At 36.7% G+C, this 18,042-nt stretch overlaps 1 protein-coding gene and 2 long non-coding RNA genes across 4 annotated transcripts; all 3 read left to right on the forward strand.

The window, feature by feature from the left end:
• Window positions 1-672: 672 nt before the first annotated feature.
• LOC113676917 (uncharacterized) lies at window positions 673-4,662 on the forward strand. The gene is made up of 4 exons (XR_016182918.1): window positions 673-1,003; window positions 3,805-3,898; window positions 4,009-4,069; window positions 4,396-4,662. It is a non-coding gene; the product is annotated as an uncharacterized LOC113676917 (long non-coding RNA).
• Window positions 4,663-8,948: 4,286 nt separating this feature from the next.
• On the forward strand, window positions 8,949-10,800 carry LOC149034647 (uncharacterized). 2 transcript variants are annotated; one of them, XR_016182919.1, is made up of 4 exons: window positions 8,949-9,008; window positions 9,971-10,064; window positions 10,175-10,235; window positions 10,556-10,800. It is a non-coding gene; the product is annotated as an uncharacterized LOC149034647 (long non-coding RNA). The 2 variants fall into 2 exon arrangements; XR_016182920.1 differs by having other exon boundaries at window positions 10,559-10,800.
• An 883-nt stretch (window positions 10,801-11,683) lies between these two features.
• On the forward strand, window positions 11,684-18,016 carry LOC113676932 (uncharacterized). Its single transcript, XM_027193676.2, has 8 exons — window positions 11,684-12,170; window positions 12,929-13,159; window positions 13,939-14,246; window positions 14,761-15,089; window positions 15,583-15,746; window positions 15,955-16,027; window positions 16,815-16,847; window positions 17,407-18,016. The coding sequence occupies exons 1-8, from the start codon at window positions 11,896-11,898 to the stop codon at window positions 17,563-17,565; spliced, it is 1,572 nt and encodes a 523-aa protein (XP_027049477.2). The 5' UTR covers window positions 11,684-11,895; the 3' UTR covers window positions 17,566-18,016.
• Window positions 18,017-18,042: the final 26 nt, after the last annotated feature.

Consider the following 18,042-nt stretch of genomic DNA (forward strand, 5'->3'; position numbering starts at 1 on the left):
GCAAAAGTCCTGGTCCAACCATGAATGATTTAGAGATAATTGCCCTCGCTTAACTGCGAGTAATGCTTATCAAAACAGATCATAAAGAACTATTCAGAAGCACGGACGAACAAAAAATAAAGAATAGCAAGAATATTCACAATCGAAGATCGTAGTTGATTTTCAGTATAAATGACTAGTTTAGGCTGATGGAGAGGAAAAGTTTTAACTAATATCTATGATTAGCGATACAGCAGTCATGTCTTCGAATACTCCAACAATTTTTTGCCTTTTGCCTTATCTCTGACCGATCACTAAATGTACAATTAATTTAAAAACTCGTTAAAAAATGCATCGAACCTTCGTAAGCAAACAACGTCAACAAATTGGTGGCGCATAAGGGAAAAAGCAGGATTACTATAAACAGTCGAACCTCTAAGTCATGAACGACTATCAGCCAGCAAAGCTTAGTCAATGATGGGAAAATAATTACATCAATCAAGCAATTAGAAACTTTGGTCGCCGGAAAAAGACTAATTAGTGAGGAAATGTATGCACAGAGCATAAGTTTTGGTCCATCCTTAACTGAATTTGAAACGTTTTATCGCACCCTTAGGTAAACAAGACCGAAAAGAGAAACAACTCAGACACATCGACTATTTCCAATATACCCAGTAAAAACCATGAAGAATGTTCCTGTCAGTGGTGTTATATACGGCTAGTTTGAGTGAATCTCATTAAATTCCTGTATTGAGTTTGTTATCAAGTATTCGCGAAACATAGACGAGCATTGCACCTACCCAATGTTACTTAGATGTTGTCACCGCTTCAAGGCTCAACGAGTTTCTAAAATAGCTTATCAGCAATTAGCAACTTCAATCGGTCACCGCTGGTTTCAAACCTTTTTTGAGGTCAGTTTAATCAACACCGGCTGGCGTAAAAGGCGGTGCACACACCATACTTTACCATAGATCGCACAGTGTTCCTCGAAGTAAACATTGCAAGATTGAACCATGGACCTAAAGTAAGTCAGAGCTTTCTCGTTTGTTAAATTCCTGTGCTTGTCTCTATAAGCTGATAATGGCTTGCCCGCCTGCCTTCTGCTTGTCTCTAAATTATTAAAAGAGTTCTGTTTCCTTTTTCAAGTGAGATGACGAATGATTTCAAAACGTGATTTCAAAAATGATTTGAAGCGTTTAACGGATACCTGACGAATTTACAGTTAGAATCAACTCAGATTTAAACTACAACTACTTCTTAAAGTGCCTATGACACGAAATTTTTCATTTGCATTTTCTGGTTAATGCTGTATTTAAAATTAGAAATAAGCGAACTTAGCGCCTAGCGGGCTCTCCTTGACCATTTTTTTGTGCACTGAAAGAACAATCTGGCGACCAAAAAGTGTCCTAATAAAGCGCGCGGCCAAAACGATCATGTTACATAACTACGACGTAGAAAACTGTGAAGACACGCCGGCAACTATGGTGGAGAAAGGAGAAATCTAGAAGAAAAGACGAACGTATTGCGAAGCCGGAGCGCCAAATAATGTTAGCTACAAGAATAATACACATAAACCAGTATTTCTATACACTACTTTCCCAAAAAAGTAGCTGTATGGCCAAAATGGATGCGTTTCGATCGTCGACATCGAGGAGATTTTACTCTTCAATGTCGCAGGCCTTATGCTCTGTACCGGCTTCGAAGACGCCTGTTACGAACATATACCACTAGTCAAAATCAAGGAAAGATAACCAATGAGTTCAGTTAAAAAGAATGCTGGCACATGACTACATTTGCGCTTTCCTTATCGTGTAAAAATCCTACCAATTGCAGTTTCCATCGCATTTTAATAACTTAAATACATCATTTCTAATGAAGTTCAAGCCTTTTTCTAAGCTACCGATATCCTATAGGGTGAACAGTGCGAAACCTCTGGCGGATACTGGCATAAACACGAGCTCGAAAGGGCCGTGTATTCTCCTAACCTAGGTTTCCGCAAATCCATTCCACCAGCCATCAATTCCCCCCTGCTTTGAATAACTAAAAGTAGTAATAGTAGCAATGTCATTGCGATAACAGCACTGCAACAAGATAAATATAGAAACGCAAATTTTATTAAAACAGATGGTGCCGAATCCAAGTGCTGTGTGAAAGTCGATTCATACGAAATATTCGTTTATAATACTGATGTCAGTTATTTCCCTTGGGTGGAATGGGTCATAAGGCAATGCAACACTTAAACTTAAGAAGTTTTTCTCTATTAAATCCCTTTTTGAGATTAACATGAATCAGATGACTATATACTCACTCGTTTTCCAGCGGAGACGATAGCCTCTCCCTTTACAATCTTTGAGGAAAGGAGCAACTTGCAGTGAAACGTTCGGATGACTTCTCGGTGAAAAATCATCGGGCCTCGTGGTACAGCTGATTCTTTTGTCAAAAGTTAGCTTTTGGTTTACTGAGGGAATCTCTCTACAGCAACGAAAGAGCAATGACCGAGGGGAACCTTCGCTGCACATAGTCAGCGAAGGAATGAAAGTTATGGCAACAGAAACGAACACAGCTACCTGTTCTTAACATAGATTTCGCCATAGGGAAGAAACACAAACGCAACAAACGAAAAATGTAGTAACGGGAATTTTTGCTCTAATCTTGACCTGAACAACGAAGGCGAGAAACCGTCTTCGATAGTCTTCGGTGACTGAAATCTTCGATTGCTGCACGAGGTTCTCCCTCTTAGGGCTGAACCATAATCACAACTTCCATTTCTTCTTTACTACCTGAGTGCGATGTTTCACAACTCTCGGTTGAGCCTGCTGAAGGTAGGGTATACATCGCTATCGGGCATTATTTCAAGAGTATTTCAACGCTGACTGATACAAAATTACAAGAGATGTGAGGGATTTGTAAGTGTCAATTGAGAGTTTTCACAGTTTTCTACGTCATCACCCGCTAATTCGTTACCAGTCCACGGGACACTTTTGAGACAAAATTAGAGCACTTTAGGGCCCGAAAAAACCGAGTGCTAATTTTTTTGAAATTTTTTTGAAATTTTTTCCTCTGCGGAATTGGTTTGTACATACCATAAGCTAAATATTTACGCAAAAAAAAAATTCATGTCACAGGCACTTTAATGGCAAATTGTTTACTTCCTCTTCCATTTCAAACAGAACTGAGAACAGCAGAGAGATAGCCAGACACACTCCGTTGTCTGAAAAACGTTTAAGAGTTTACAGGATGATTTGATGGGACTGGGGCATTTCGCATTATTAGTGATCAAAACTGTCCTTATCCAAAATAAAAGACAATATTGAAAATGGAATTTAGTACATAGAGCAGGGCCGCGACGAATTTGTTAATTCTCTTTTAGTAGACGCTTATATAGAGAAGAAAGTTTCCTAGATAAAAAAAATAAAACCTGATTAGAACAATGCTTTTCTATGTAAGAAAAATTAAAGCGAAGAAGAAAAAATAACCCAAGAAATACGAGTATGTTTAGGTGTGACGTTAAACGGACTTTAAAACTTTTCAACAAACGATTTAAAATAATTTCAACAACAGTATGCAGCTCTTTTAGTGGCCTGTGGACAAGAATTTGAACAATTTGTGAGTTGTTTTGAAACAAGAAGCTTGACATCGATATATTTCGATACTGGTTAAGGGGAAAAGGGTTTGATAATTAGTCACTAATTACGTACCTTAAATTCTGAATCATCGTGGCGCCTTTGGGCTCAGATAAATCGCAATCATTGAAGACAGTTCATTTCTATCGACGAGTGACATTACACTGATGTCTATATTATTTTTATGTTTGGATCACTCCAGGAAAATGAAGTACCTCGCTTTGTTGCTGATGGTTTTGTGTCTGGCGAAGGCATTCATTATCGAGAGCGAAGAAGACCCCAAGCTGGAAATAGAGGTGCACTTTTCATGAAATCTATTGATATCTCTTTGAGAGGGCTTCTATATTGACGTTTGTCTAACCTACAGAGTAAATAGACTTACTCTCAGTCAAATTATTTTTTCAAGGAACCTGTCGCCACCATGAACGATGAACCTAATCCTGCGATACAAAACGAGGGAGAAAACGGTAAGTTTGTAAGTACAGTTTATCCTTTGAAATTTTCGGGAGAGAGAAGAATTCGAAGCGATAGCTAAATAGTCACTCACTAAACTCCCAGTTGTATGATGGTTATGCATGACCAGGGTAAGCCAAACATCGTTGCGGAGACGACTGACAGCTTTCTGTTGACACTTGAACGCGCAAACAAAACTTCGCAGTAATGCGGCTTTCTTTACGAGTAAATCTCCCTGTCCTTCCGACCATAGAGGAAAGTCATTTTTTAAGAGAAATGATATTCAGTTTATTAGCCTCTTGGCTCATGTGGAAACTTAATCTTACTTTTCATTTTCCAGAAAAGCCTGTGAAACGACGCTTTTACAGATACGGCCGCTATGGTGGTTACCGCTATCGTTCCCGCTGTGGTTACCGCTCTCGTTATGGCAAAAAGTGAACAGTTCCCGGTTCACTTTCCGGTTCAACTCCAACATAAAATTGTTTTTAATTCAGTAACCGTATCTTAAACGTCAGTCTTTTGTAAAAACGCGATAAAAGGATCCATTCAATCATTATAAAGGAAACATGTGGAGATAAAATTACCCAATAAAAGCATTTTTAATGTTTGTTTGTTCCATTGGTGTTTTGCAGTCCAAACAATATTACCGATCCAGGCGAAAGACTGAAGAGACTCGGGCTGGAAACTTTTTTAGGACCTTTAGTGTGCTCCAGTTTCAATAAGAGCCGTTTTACTAGCCATCGTTTATTTCTCCCATCACCGCAATTGGTATTTCATTAACATTTGTACACGGCATCTTTCATTTCTACACTCCGTCGGCAGCCACTTATTAAAGCGAAAGCATTTCAGCTCCAAAAAACGTATCCTCTTTAGTCATTTTGGTGTTTTTTATTCATTAATTCTCCAGAAATTTTTTAAATCCTACTTTCAGTTACCAACTGGACTGAATAATACCTCTGATGTACGTCATGTTTGCTTGTATTTAGCGGAGCCCTCCTTTGTCTCTTATGCGGTCACACGGTATAAGCCCTATACACCCTAACATCAGTATCTATATTCTCCATACTATTCACTATACATTTCCCAAGATGCTGATAAAGAGAATTTGTTTAGTAATCAAGAGCTGCTTTAATTGGTGATCATTTCTTATATTCTCATGAACTTAATGTTTGATTCAAGAGTGATATTGTAAGGAGAAAATAGATGCTAGTCACTCCTAAGGGTTTTAAAAAGGGCTAAACGGTCGGTTGTGTAATTTTAAGAGGAGATCTCTATTTTAATCGATTAACCCTTTAGCTCCCTGATCAAGTTTGTAATTCTGCTTACTGTCAACCATACAATTCTTATAATGTTAATGCAGAGAATTTAGTATTGGATCTTGGTCACTTATGGGAGTTACAGGGTTGAAAGCGGTCGTGGTTACCCTTAACTGAGTCGCAACAGCCTGTTTGAATTGTCTTTCGCATGTATTAAACAGTCCGTTAAAGCGAAATCGTTGTAATAAAAGTAAGGATAATCTCTCAAGTAAAAGCAATTCCGTGTTTATCTCCCGAAAACAATGTAAGTACTGTGAGTTCAATTGTGGGTCAATCACGGTCCTAAACGCATTGCAACCGGGAGAGTATATTTCTTCTTGTATCAGTTAGGACGAATATCACGCCTAGAAACCTCGCAAGTCTTTTGCTAGCTGATAGTCGTTAATGACCTAGAGGTCCAACTGTTTATAGTAATAACACACCGCCTACAGTAATCCTGCTTTGCCCTAGTGCCCTACCACTTTGTCGATGTTGTTTGCTGACGAAGGATCGATGCATTTTTGAACGAGTTTTTAAATCAAATGTACATTTAGTGATCAGTTGTGAAATGAAAGGGCGTTTTTTTTTTATCGCGTCTCAACTATATTCCGTGGAACCTGTATTTAGCAGTCAACCTGTACGTTGCGGTCAACCAGCGACCGCTAAAGTACTGTTGTGACTCAGTCGCGGGTGAGGAAATGAGAGGAACCTGGGAACGAAGGAAAGGAGGGTTAGTTCATCGGGCTCCGTGAACTAAATCTCGGGAGAAACTGCAAGAATTATTTCAGAGTGTATGCGTGTTGTTTTGTAAATATAAGCACTGTAACCTATTTTAACTTGTATTTGTGTCCTTTTAAGCAGCGCGATATGTCTGTTGTGACCAGAGTGCCAAATTTGATTCTTAGAGAGATTATTAGTTTATCAAAAACTATATTACAGCCTGTTGGCTGAATTACCTGACTATTTGCAATTGAACAAATAGATTCCAAGTTGCCGTGCGTCTGTTCAGTAATAGATCACAGATGACATCAAAATGTGGTAAGAACAAAAAAGTGGCACATGAGGCGCACCCACGCCTGATACCAAAGCTAATAAAACTATCAACAACAAACTAGGCAAGGGTGAATTAAATAAAAGGAAGATAGGAGTGAATATTGAAAATGAGCAGAAGTTCTGGTCCATCCATGGGTAAGTAAAATTAATTTGCTTCCGCCTCTAATTGTTAGCTAAGCGATAAATAACTATTGATAACAGATTAGACAGTGGTAAGGAATTCAAATTAAGGTGATGATGATCACAATCAAGATTAATTGTTTCGTCAGCAAGAAATATGTACATGAGAAATATCCAACAAAGAAGAAATTATAATTAAGAATTTTTCCAAGAATCTAGGCTCATCGAAAGAGAAATTTTCCGTCTCCTCTAAAGATTGAGGCAAGGAACGCAACATTGTTGAAGGAAACTAAGCAGGGTTCTCTCTTATAACACTATATCCTATATAATATGAAAACTTGTCCCCAGAAAGAGGTCTGAAAGAATTGTACAGCAGAAACAAATTGGTATACTTAAAAACGAAATAAAATCAATCAAGCATTGAGGAAACTTCGGGTGCCGATGGCGACTAAAAATGGAAAATTTATGCACTTAACAGGAGTTCTTGTCCATCCATGACTGAATTTGGGATATCTTAGATTAGTTCGCCTTTAATCTTAGTTAAAAATACTAGCAATAAACATAACATAGATATGCCGATTATTTTCAAATTAAAATTGGGATGAATGTTTCTGTAAGTAGGGCTTAAAATAGTGGCCATTTCGAACAGTTCCTTTAGGGTCAGGGCCCTTCCAGAGTAGTCACTGATCAACATAGGAACCATCTTTTAAATGTATGCCTTTTTGAACTAGCTTTGAACTTAAACATCCTTCAATCAGATTGGTTACTAATTATAAAAGTAAATTCATCAATCAATGAGGAACTGTTGGCACCAGGGAAATTTTATGCACGGAGTAGAAGTTTCGGTCCATCCATGAATGAATCTGGAACATCTCGATCTTACTCTGGGTAAATAAGACCAAAAATAAAAAACAACATACGCCGATTATTTCCAAATATAAACCAACACAATACATATTTACATGTACACTGGTTTATTGCTACAGCTATTAGTGAGGAGCACTCAAAAGCTAATATTCAAGCATTAAATAACAGATAACCATAGAATAAACAGAAACGAGTAAATTTGATAAAATAATAGAATGATATAAATAATTTCTAAACCCATTATTAACGAAGACGGATGTTTCTTCGAGTATAGCTTCGACTGGTAGAAGTCAATTTTAGCAAATTGTTGTGGAAAAAAATAAGCGATTATTGTATCTAGGATAGAGAGAAAGTTTATCAAAAGTTACATCGCAGCCCGTTGGCTGAATTACGTGATTATTTGCAATAATATGATATAAAATAATGTGAAAGTAGTATTAAATTACATCAATCCTTTAATGATAACATTAAAAAGGACTTGGTGTAAAAATTATTTCCATATACAGTTTTTGCATAAAATTCAAGATCAAAAACAATTTAAAAACATTCTACATTCTTCTAAAATAGATTAGGCATCATTTACTAGACAGACCATTGAAATCATAAAAGAGTTCTTTGTCCCGTTTGCATGGAGGCGTGGCAATTTGTAGGAGCGACTATTTCTCAGATTGAAAAGCTTATGATTAACGTCTAACTCTATACGATGTACAGATTAGGTTCATAACAAACTATGGAGCACTAACGCCCCCATCTGTTAGCAAAGCTATTAAAAACTATCAGTAATAACAAATTAGACATTAGGGCGAGCAATTTAAAGAGAAGATAAGGATTAGCTTTCGAAATGAACAGAAGTTCTGGTCCATTCATGAATGATTTTGAGATAATTGCCCACGCTTAACTGCAAACCATTCAGAGGCACAGACGCGAAACAAAAAGAATATTAAGAATAATCACAATCAAAGATCGTAGTTGATTGTTTTTCAGGATAAATTACTAGTTTAGGCTGATTGAGAGAGAAATTTTTCAGTTTTCTCTTAAGATTGCGGCAAGGAAAGCTACCTTAATTGTTATATGTTGCTTTTTTCTCAGATATAGTATACACTTTATAAAATGAAAACGTGTCTATGGAGAGAAGCAATTAGAAACCTCAGTCGCCGGAAAAGACCAGAAAGGGGAAATTTATGCACGAAGCATAAGTTTTGGTCCCCCTTGACTGAACCTGAAACGTTTTATCGCATCCTTACGTAAACAAGACCCAAAATAGAAACAACTCAGCCACACCGACTATTTCCAATACCTCCGGTAAAAACCAGGACGACTGTTTCTTTCAGTTGTGTTATAAAAGGCTAGTGTAAGTGAATTTCGCGAAACATAGACGAGTATTGCACCTACCCAATGTTACTTTCATGTTATCACCGCTTCAAGGCTCAACGAGGTCTCTAGAATAACTTATCAGCAATTTATCAACTTTAATCGGTCACCGCTGGTTTCGTGGCTTTTTAGAGGTCAATTTAATCAACATCGGGTGGCATAAAAAGCGGTGCACACACCATACTTTACCATAAATAGCACAGTGTTCCTCCAAGTCAAAATTGCAAGATTGAATCATCGACCTGAAGTAAGTCAGAGCTTTCTCGTTTGTTAAATTCCTGTGCTTGTCTCTAAGCTGATAATGGCTTACCCGCTTACCTTCTGCATGTCTCCAAATTCTTAGAGGGGCTCTGTATCCTTTTTCAAGTAAGATGACAAATGATTTTAAAACTTTTTTGAAGCGTTTACCCGATACTTGACGAATTAACAGTTAGAACCGACGTAACTGGTTTTAATTTCATCTTTAAAGCTGATTTGACCACCAACTCATATTTTAAACAACAATTACTTCTTAATAGCAAATTGTTTATTTCCTCTTTCATTTCAAACTGAACTGAGAACAGCAGAGAGATAGCCAGATACTCCGTTGTCTGAAAAAGTTTAAGAGTTTACAGGATGATTTGGTGGGACTGGTGCATTTCGCATCATTAGTGATCAAAACTGTCCTTATCCAAAATTGAAGACATCACTGAAAATGGAATTTATTACAAAGAGCAGGGCCCCGGCGAATTTGCTAATTTTATTTTAATAGACGCTTATGTAGAGAAGAAAATTTCCTAGATAAAAGAAAAAAAAACTTTATAACAGTGCTTTTCTAAGTAAGAAAAATTAAAGCAAAGAAGAAAAAAATAACCCAAGAAATACGAGTATGTTTACGTGTGGCGTTAAACGGACTTTAAAACTTTTCAACAAACGATTTAAAATAATTTCAACAACAGTATTCACCGCATTTGGTGGCCTGTGGACCAGAATTTGAACAATATCTGAGTTGTTTTGAGACAAGAAGCTTGACATCGATATATTTCGATACTGGTTAGGGGGAGAAGGATTTGATAATTAGTCACTAATTGCGTACCTTAAATTCTGAATCGTCGTAGCGCCCTTAGGCTCAGTTTAATCGCAATCGACAAAAATCGAAGACAGTTCATTTCTATCGACGAGTGATATTACACTGATGTCTATATTATTTTTATGTTTGGATCACTCCAGGAAAATGAAGTACCTCGCTTTGTTGCTGATGGTTTTGTGTCTGGCGAAGGCATTCATTATCAAGAGCGAAGAGGACCCCGAGCAGGAAATAGAGGTGCACTTTTCCCGAAATCTATTGATATCTCTTTAAGGGGGCTTCTATACTGACGTATGTCTAACATAGGGAGTAAATAGACTTACTCTCAATTAAATTACTTTTTCAAGGAACCTGTCGCCACCATGGACGATGAACCTAATCCTGCGATACTAGACAAGGGAGGAAACGGTAAGCTTTTTACGGTTTATCCTTTGAGCTTTTCTGAAGGGAGAAGAATTCGAAGCGATAGCTAAATAGTTACTCACCAACCTACCAGTTGTATGATGGGTATGCATGATCAAGGTAAGCCAAACATTGTTGCGGAAAAGATTGACAGCTTCTATTGACACTTGAACGCGCAAACAAAACTACGCAGTAATGCTGCTTTCTTTTCGAGTAAATCTCCCTGTTCTTCCGACCGTGGAGGAAGTAGTTTCTAGGAGTATTAATTTTCAGTTTGTTAGCCTCTGGGCTCATATAGAAACTAACTCTTGCTTTTCATTTTCCAGTAGAGCATGTGAAACGTGTTCAGCCGCCGTCGCCGGTGTCGGTGGGGATCTAAAAGGTGAACAGCGATCGGTTCATTTTCCGGTTCAACTCCAACATGAATCACCGCCGATGAAATTATGTTTTTAGTTCAGTAATCGTATCTTAAACGTCAGTATTTTGTAGAAACGCGATTAAAGGATCCATTTAGTCATTAAAAAAGGAAACATGTGGAGTTAAAATTACCCAATAAAAGCATTTTAATGTTTGTTTGTTCCATTGATGTTTTGAAGCTCTAACAATATTACTGATCGAGGCTGAAGACTGAAGAGACTCAGGCTGGAAACTTTTTTAGGACCTTCAGTGTGCTCTATATTCTTATGTCAGTGCAGAGAATTTAGTATTGGATCAACTAATTATCTCCCAAATTGATATTCTCATCACTTATCTGGTTGATATTGTATTGATATTGTAGGGAGAAATTCTGTCTTGGTCACTCATGAGAGTTAAAGGGTTAAAAGCGGTCGTGGTTACCCTTGACTGAGTCGTAACGGCCTGTTTGAATTGTCTTTCACATGTATTAAACAGTCCGTGAAAGCGGAATCGTTCTAATAAAACTGAGGATAATCTCTCAAGTAAAAGCAATTCCGTGTTAATCTTCCGAAAACAATGTTAGTACTTTGAGTTAAATTGGGTCAATTGTCCTAAACGCATTGCAACCGAGAGAGTATATTTCTTCTTGTAGCAGTTAGGATGAATATCACTCCTGGAAACCTCGCAAGTCTTTTGCAGGCTGATAGTCGTTAATGACCTAGAGGTCCAACTGTTTATAGTAATAATATACCGCCTAAAGTAATCCTGCTTTTGCCCTGGTGCGCTACCACTTTGTTGATGTTGTTTGCTAACGAAGGTTCGATGCATTTTTGAACGAGTTTTTAAATTAAATGTACATTTTGTGATCTGTTGTGACATGAAAGGGCGTTTTTTATTGCGTCTCAAATATATTCCGCGGAACCTGTAGTTAGCAGTCAACCTGAATGTTGCGGTCACCCAGCGACCGCTAAAGTACTGTTGTGACTCAGTCACGTGGGAGGAAATGAGAGGAACCTGAGAACGAAGTTGGTTTTCAAAGTTGTCACGCAACGTCACACAGATTCCTCGGGCTTGACTTTAATTTGAAAATTTTACGCAATCTTATACAGAGAATTCCGAGAGCGTGTGCCCAAATTTACAGTTGCCATAATCTCGCGGTAATCTGCTGAAAATTGCCAACTGTAGCGACCTTTATGAGTAAAACTCAATCTCACTCGATCCTCGATCTGAATGAGACAACGATCGACTGGGCTCTAAGTTTATTGTTCTCATGATCGTATCAAAAGAGTCATTGACTTTTCCGAACATACAGGTAAAAATGCATAAAGCGAATGCGCTGATTTATGTCCTTTCTTTAATATCAATTAAACCCTTCGTTTGCTTGGATGAAGTATCCGTAGGACATTTAAAGCCTTTCGGTCAGCATAGAAAGCCCGATGTTGTTACACAAGAAATCAGTGCAGTTCCGCACCCAGCAGAGTTTTGGGAAACTTATGTGTCCAAAAATAAACCGGTGGTTTTTAGGGGAGCCGCAATACATTCCAGGTAAAAAGATTAATCAGTTTCTCTGTGATAACTAAGTTAAACACGCATGAATTTGTAGAATTATTATCTTTTACTTTAATCGCGAGTGATCGGCGAGTTTTTGTTTGCGAGACTCCATAGAAACAAAACTTTTCGAAGAATTGAAGTTGCTGTAACACAGAAAATAAGAACGGAAAACATGCCTTGTATAAGAGAGCAATTGGTAAGGGAAGAATAACTGAGAGAAAATTCAGTTTTTTTGACTGCCTAAGCCGACAAAAAAAGAAAAATAAGATGAGTTTCAATACTTTTCATTTTAAGTATTAGGACTGACTCAACTTGTTTCAGGATACATACATGTCTGAAATTTCAGACTGTCCTTTATACTTAGAAAATATAATGGATGGAAGAGGACGTTCTTCCATTGTACGCATGGATGATATGTTGCAAAGGGAACTAAAGTTATACAATACCTGGGGAACAGGTGTATTCTGAAACTATTTTCAGATGAAAACAGTAGTATTTATCCATACTAATCGATAGGGGTGTTAATCAGTTCAGCAGCTGTTTTATTTATCCAAGTATAATGATTACATTACAATTTCTTGATTACTGAGTTTGCATTTGAAAACAGACTATCCCTTTCCATAAGGAGGGTAAGGAGACTTCAAAACACAAATCTCTAACCAGTTTGAGGTCTTTAAGAAATCTTGGAAGTGGCATGGCCAGAAATATTTAGTTCAAGTATATAGTTTGCTTTGTTTTCTTTTCATCATAAGGGCATATGAATTATGGACAGAAGAATTTTTGATCTCCGAGTATGGAGATCTCACTGTACGTCTTGAAGCACGTGCTGAAGCAAATGATCGTTTACCAGTTGGGGAAGCAGATATTCTTGGCAGAGACACCATAAAGCATTTCATACAGAATTATCAGACCATGGATGCATATGTGATCTCACAGATTCCACAACCGATGGAAAGAGACATAGGAATACCTCCATGCTTAAGGTTAAACCTATAAATTATATAAATATATATATATGATTGTATACCTTGAGGGCTCCAATAAATTAATTAAAAAGCCTGTTAATTCATACTAAACAATCAACCTCAAAGGCCCTTTTCTTATAATTCTACCCCAATAGCTTTATAGCATGCTGCACTTGAAATCAGGAGTTCTCAGGCCAGTATTGTCTTCTTGTGCAAGACAGTGCACATACTCCAAGAGTACCCTGAAGCATCATGATGGATACAAAAGGAACTGTTAATGAACCCTAAAATAAAGTTGTATCCCATCTAGGAAAACAGAAGTACCCTTTAGCAGAGAAGTTAAGCCCTGGTGATATAAATCACTTGGTTCAGGAGCATATAACTCGCTACCACTCTTGCAAGGTTCAAAGATATCTGCATTTCAAGTCATTGTGGAAATAATTTTCAGCACCCCTATGGTGTCATTAATAATAAAAGTAATTTTTAAGGGATTTCAGGGCTGTTTGAAACATAGGTCATTATGAAAATGGTATGATACATGTAGGACTCTAAACTCACGGAAGACCTTTTAAAAAACACTTGAAAAAACCCAAAAAATTAAAGCTACAGTTACCCTATGTCAGACTCTGACCAAAATTCTGTTTCCTAAACTTTCCTTCTTATACTTATAACAGATGTAACCTTTCCAGTGTGCAGAATACTTTTTGTGTTGGAAAACTATAAACTCCCAAACTTTGACCGTAATTAAAAAAAAACTCAAGTTCTAAATTGCTCTTTAAAAAATTTACACTTTTCAGATGTGGTTCCTTTTCTGAGGCTATTCAAGAGGTCCACTTATTTCTCAGTGCTCGTGGCGGCAAAACAAAATTACATCAGGATCCCTTCAGCAATATACATTGTATTTTTAATGGCACCAAAGACTGGCTTCTTGTTCATCCAGATCAAACAGATCTTGTTTACATGTCTGATGATTCCAAATATGAATGGGGAGGATATTCAGAGATAGACATTGACTCTGTGGACCTAGACGAGTTTCCAAAGATCAAAGATGTACATTACTCCAAAGTCAGAATGAACAAGGGTGACTGTATCTTCATGCCTGGAGGTAAGCGTTGGTGTTCACCAAATTTCATCTGCAAGAGTTGATATCCTTTAATTTAAGATAAATTTTAAAAGAAAATTTAAGACAACTCTTTAATGAAGTGCTGAACAGCACATGTAAATATTAGGTAGGATTTCACATGGTTTATGACTATCATTTGATTATAATCTGAATGCGATAATGAGACATTTTGCACTGAGACAGTGTAGATTAAGTAAAATCTAGATGATTATCAGATTAAACAAAGATGTTACAGTACCCCTCAAAGGTAAGTTAACAGTCTCAACTTGATACTCAATCCTTGATACTCGAAACTATTGGGAATTGAGAATGGAGGCTCAAGTATTGAGTATCGCGCATCGAGGTTTGAGGGACTGTCAACTTACTTTTGAGTGGTACTGTCTATAGTTTTGGCAATGTTTTTTAATTTCAGAAATTTATAGTTAGTCTACAGTGGACAAAATGTAAATGCTTTGGCAATGGTATACATTTATCATTTGTTACCTTTGCTGCTCAGGCTACTGGCACCAAGTGCGTTCCTGGGGCTACATGAACTCTGCAGTATCTATTTGGTTCTCGCAGTTAAAACAGTTCACAGAGAAAGACTGTGATAAAGTGAACATTTCCTTTACACCTATGAATGAAGTGAGGGTGTTATGGCAGTACTCTGGGTATGGGGATCTTAGTCAAGGCCATATGGACATCTACATTTTGAAACGCTTTCTGCTAACCTTAGCTGATAACGAGGGAAGGATTTGGCTTAAAGATTTTGTACAAAAATACTTTCAAAGTGAAAGTAGAAGGAGAGATGTAATGAGGAAAGATGAACAGGATAGAGTAATAAAGGTCAGGAAACAGATTCCCATTATTAGTGCAATGCCACTTAAATTTTAGCCAAGAAATTAATGTCTGAGTATTTTGAGCTAGATGGGCATGCAAACTTATTATTTTACACACTAAGATATGCAATTTTTTTTAAAAATTTATCCCACCCTTCCTTTACAGTAAGTGAGGTTGTATCATATTTTTCATTCCTTTCAAGTTAACATTTGTGATAAAATACTTCTTGGATTTCTGAGGCTTTAATGAATTTTAGGCAAAAGTTTTTTCATACCTTATCTTTAAATCCTTTTCTTTGTAAATTAATTCACAAACATTTGCAATCTGGTGACGTGTCCACAGCAATGGAAATGTTATTGAGTGCCAAAAGCACTAGAGTAGGGTTGTTTGAGTAGCTGACTTCTTCAACCTTTGCAGGTGAAGTAAATTATGATAAATGGATCACTAGTTAAAAGTGAAGCCTGCCCTGTACTTAATTTTTCCATCTCTTCCTTTTCAGTTGGTTGAATACCTTGACCCTGATCACAAAGGTTTTGTAACTCATGGATATATAGAGAATCTGACTGTTGATCAGTTAAAAGAGCTCTTGTTATTTATTGATCCAAATGATGTTTCCAACACTGAAGAGTTTGAGTATAGCCACATTGATGCTCCCTACATTGAGTGAGTAATTGATGGGTTTGTATTTGTCAATCCCTGTATTTTTATTTAGTTGTTATCAAATAATGTTATTCTACATCATGTTAGAACATTTTCAACTATTTAACAATTGGTAATATTAAACAGGTTCCTTACAGATACTCAGCTCAAGAAACGGAGGGAAAATTCACAAATTTTGCATGACCCAATCTAGTGCATTCTTTTTCCACAGGGCTTTGCTGACAGAGTGCCATGATAAGAGAGGAATCTTTGACAAAGAAAAGTTTATTTCAAGCTATATACAGGTAAGAATTCAAAGTTGCATTTTAAAAATTTGCTTGGAATATAGGTCGGTTGATATGTTTGACAGCTTTACCATTTAAAATTGAAATGAAATGTTGCAAGAATGTGGCTTAATAGGTACAAATACACTTTATTTTTTTTAATATTGGAAGCACACTTAAACATTTCACTCTCTCCTCAAAATAGGCTCACATAAACCATGCTGGCTTAATTTTGGGCACAATGCTATGATCAGAGCATTGAACATAACACTGGCATAATAACTGAAATATTTGACCATAAATACATTTCTAGTACTTTAATTTATAATGAAGTTTTTGGGGTTATTTTCAGTATATAATTATGTTTCAAATGCCATATCTGTGTAGCTTGTTAATTAAGTTCTTAAAGAAAACATAATGCAAAATCATGATACTAAGTATGTTTTCTGGGTGACACTAAAAAAGTTAATGATTCAGAATTTGTGAGCATAATATATCTACCCTACCACAAAACCAAAAGATAAACTTGCACTAAATAGTAGCTTTACAAGATTAAAAAGCCCATCTAGAAGAAAGATGACAAGTTTATTGTTTACATGCAAGGCACAGAGCATGTTCAACTTGGAGCTACCAAGAAACAGGTCCTGAGTTGGCAGTCAGAGCAATACTCTAATTTGCAACCTCTGCATTGCAAGAGCAAGTTGCTGACTGCTCAGCCATGCTGCCTTCTTTTGAAACAGAATTGAAACCCTTACTAAAGTGTGTCACAGTCTTTTGTCTTTATTCTTATTTCCTTGTGTTTTTAAAGGGTCTTGGAGGAACTCACTCTAAAGCTACAGAGGTAAAGCACTTATGGTTGTATGTGTGGTGTAGTTACTTGGTACATTAAGGAGGTTCAATAATGGCCTATGTTTATGTAGTATTCACAATAAAATAGGCACCTGGGGTAAAATGGACTTCCCAATAAGAGATTCCAACATCTGCTTCATGTTGGTATTTTGGAAGCATATATGAAGATGAACTATAAGAGAGAAGGTTTTATGCACCCTTAAAACATCCTTTAATCCATCCTGTGAAACTGTCAAATAAATATTTTTTTCTGCGTTTGTATGAAATAATACTATTATTATTTAGACCAGTGTGGCAGGTTTTTACTCAACATCATGTCACCAGTTTATTCTAGTTGGGAGAGAGAGGCCATCATTATCAGAATTAAGTCTCTCAAAAGCTCCTTGAAAATTAACAATTTAGTCACCCAAGCTGTGGACCTCACAAATTTATGGACTTCTTCATGTATATGCAGGCCACTTCTTCATTGCAAATTTCAAACAGTGATTGAAGACCCCACAATTGTAATTTTTAATTGTCCAAATAAAAATGATTCTCTCTTTTGAGTTTAGATTGTGGAAAGTCTTGGAGCACATGACAAAGACATTGCTATGGCAGATATCGAAGGACGCATTTCAAAAGCCCTGCACAAGTTTTACAGTGCTAAAGAACATGATCCTACATTTGAACGTAAAATGTATCAACACCTTCACCAACATGATGAACTTTGAGGAGGACAAAGGGGAGAATGTCTTTTCTACTGTTTCTTTTACCATCTTTACCTCACTTACCTTTGGATTTAGCTAATTTATTTTCATTAAATGAATATGGAGTCATGTGAAAGTCTGCATCAACTCCAGATAATTAAAGCATATTTAAAAGTAAATGGTACAAAAAATAATAAATACCCATCTTCATGCTTAATGATATTAGACAGTATACTGTCTGTTCAACTTCACAAAGTTAACAACTGCAATTTGCCATGATCAGTTGTTGCTGTCAAAATTCACAGCTGCAAATTTGAATTTAACACCAAAGCTACCTTAAATGTAAATGTACTGTTGATGAACAGTCTAACTCATATTACCTACAGTGACAGTCAAAATATTTATTTATAAAGTAAAGAGAGTAAATTTTTGAAGCTTGTGGTGTCAGTACATTAAAAAAATATATGCACAGTAACGCGTTTGTTTTCTGTTTCATCTGTC

The sequence above is a fragment of the Pocillopora damicornis genome, chromosome 14 (assembly GCF_964200805.1).
Source record: "Pocillopora damicornis chromosome 14, jaPocDami1.2, whole genome shotgun sequence".
Taxonomy (NCBI): domain Eukaryota; kingdom Metazoa; phylum Cnidaria; class Anthozoa; order Scleractinia; family Pocilloporidae; genus Pocillopora; species Pocillopora damicornis.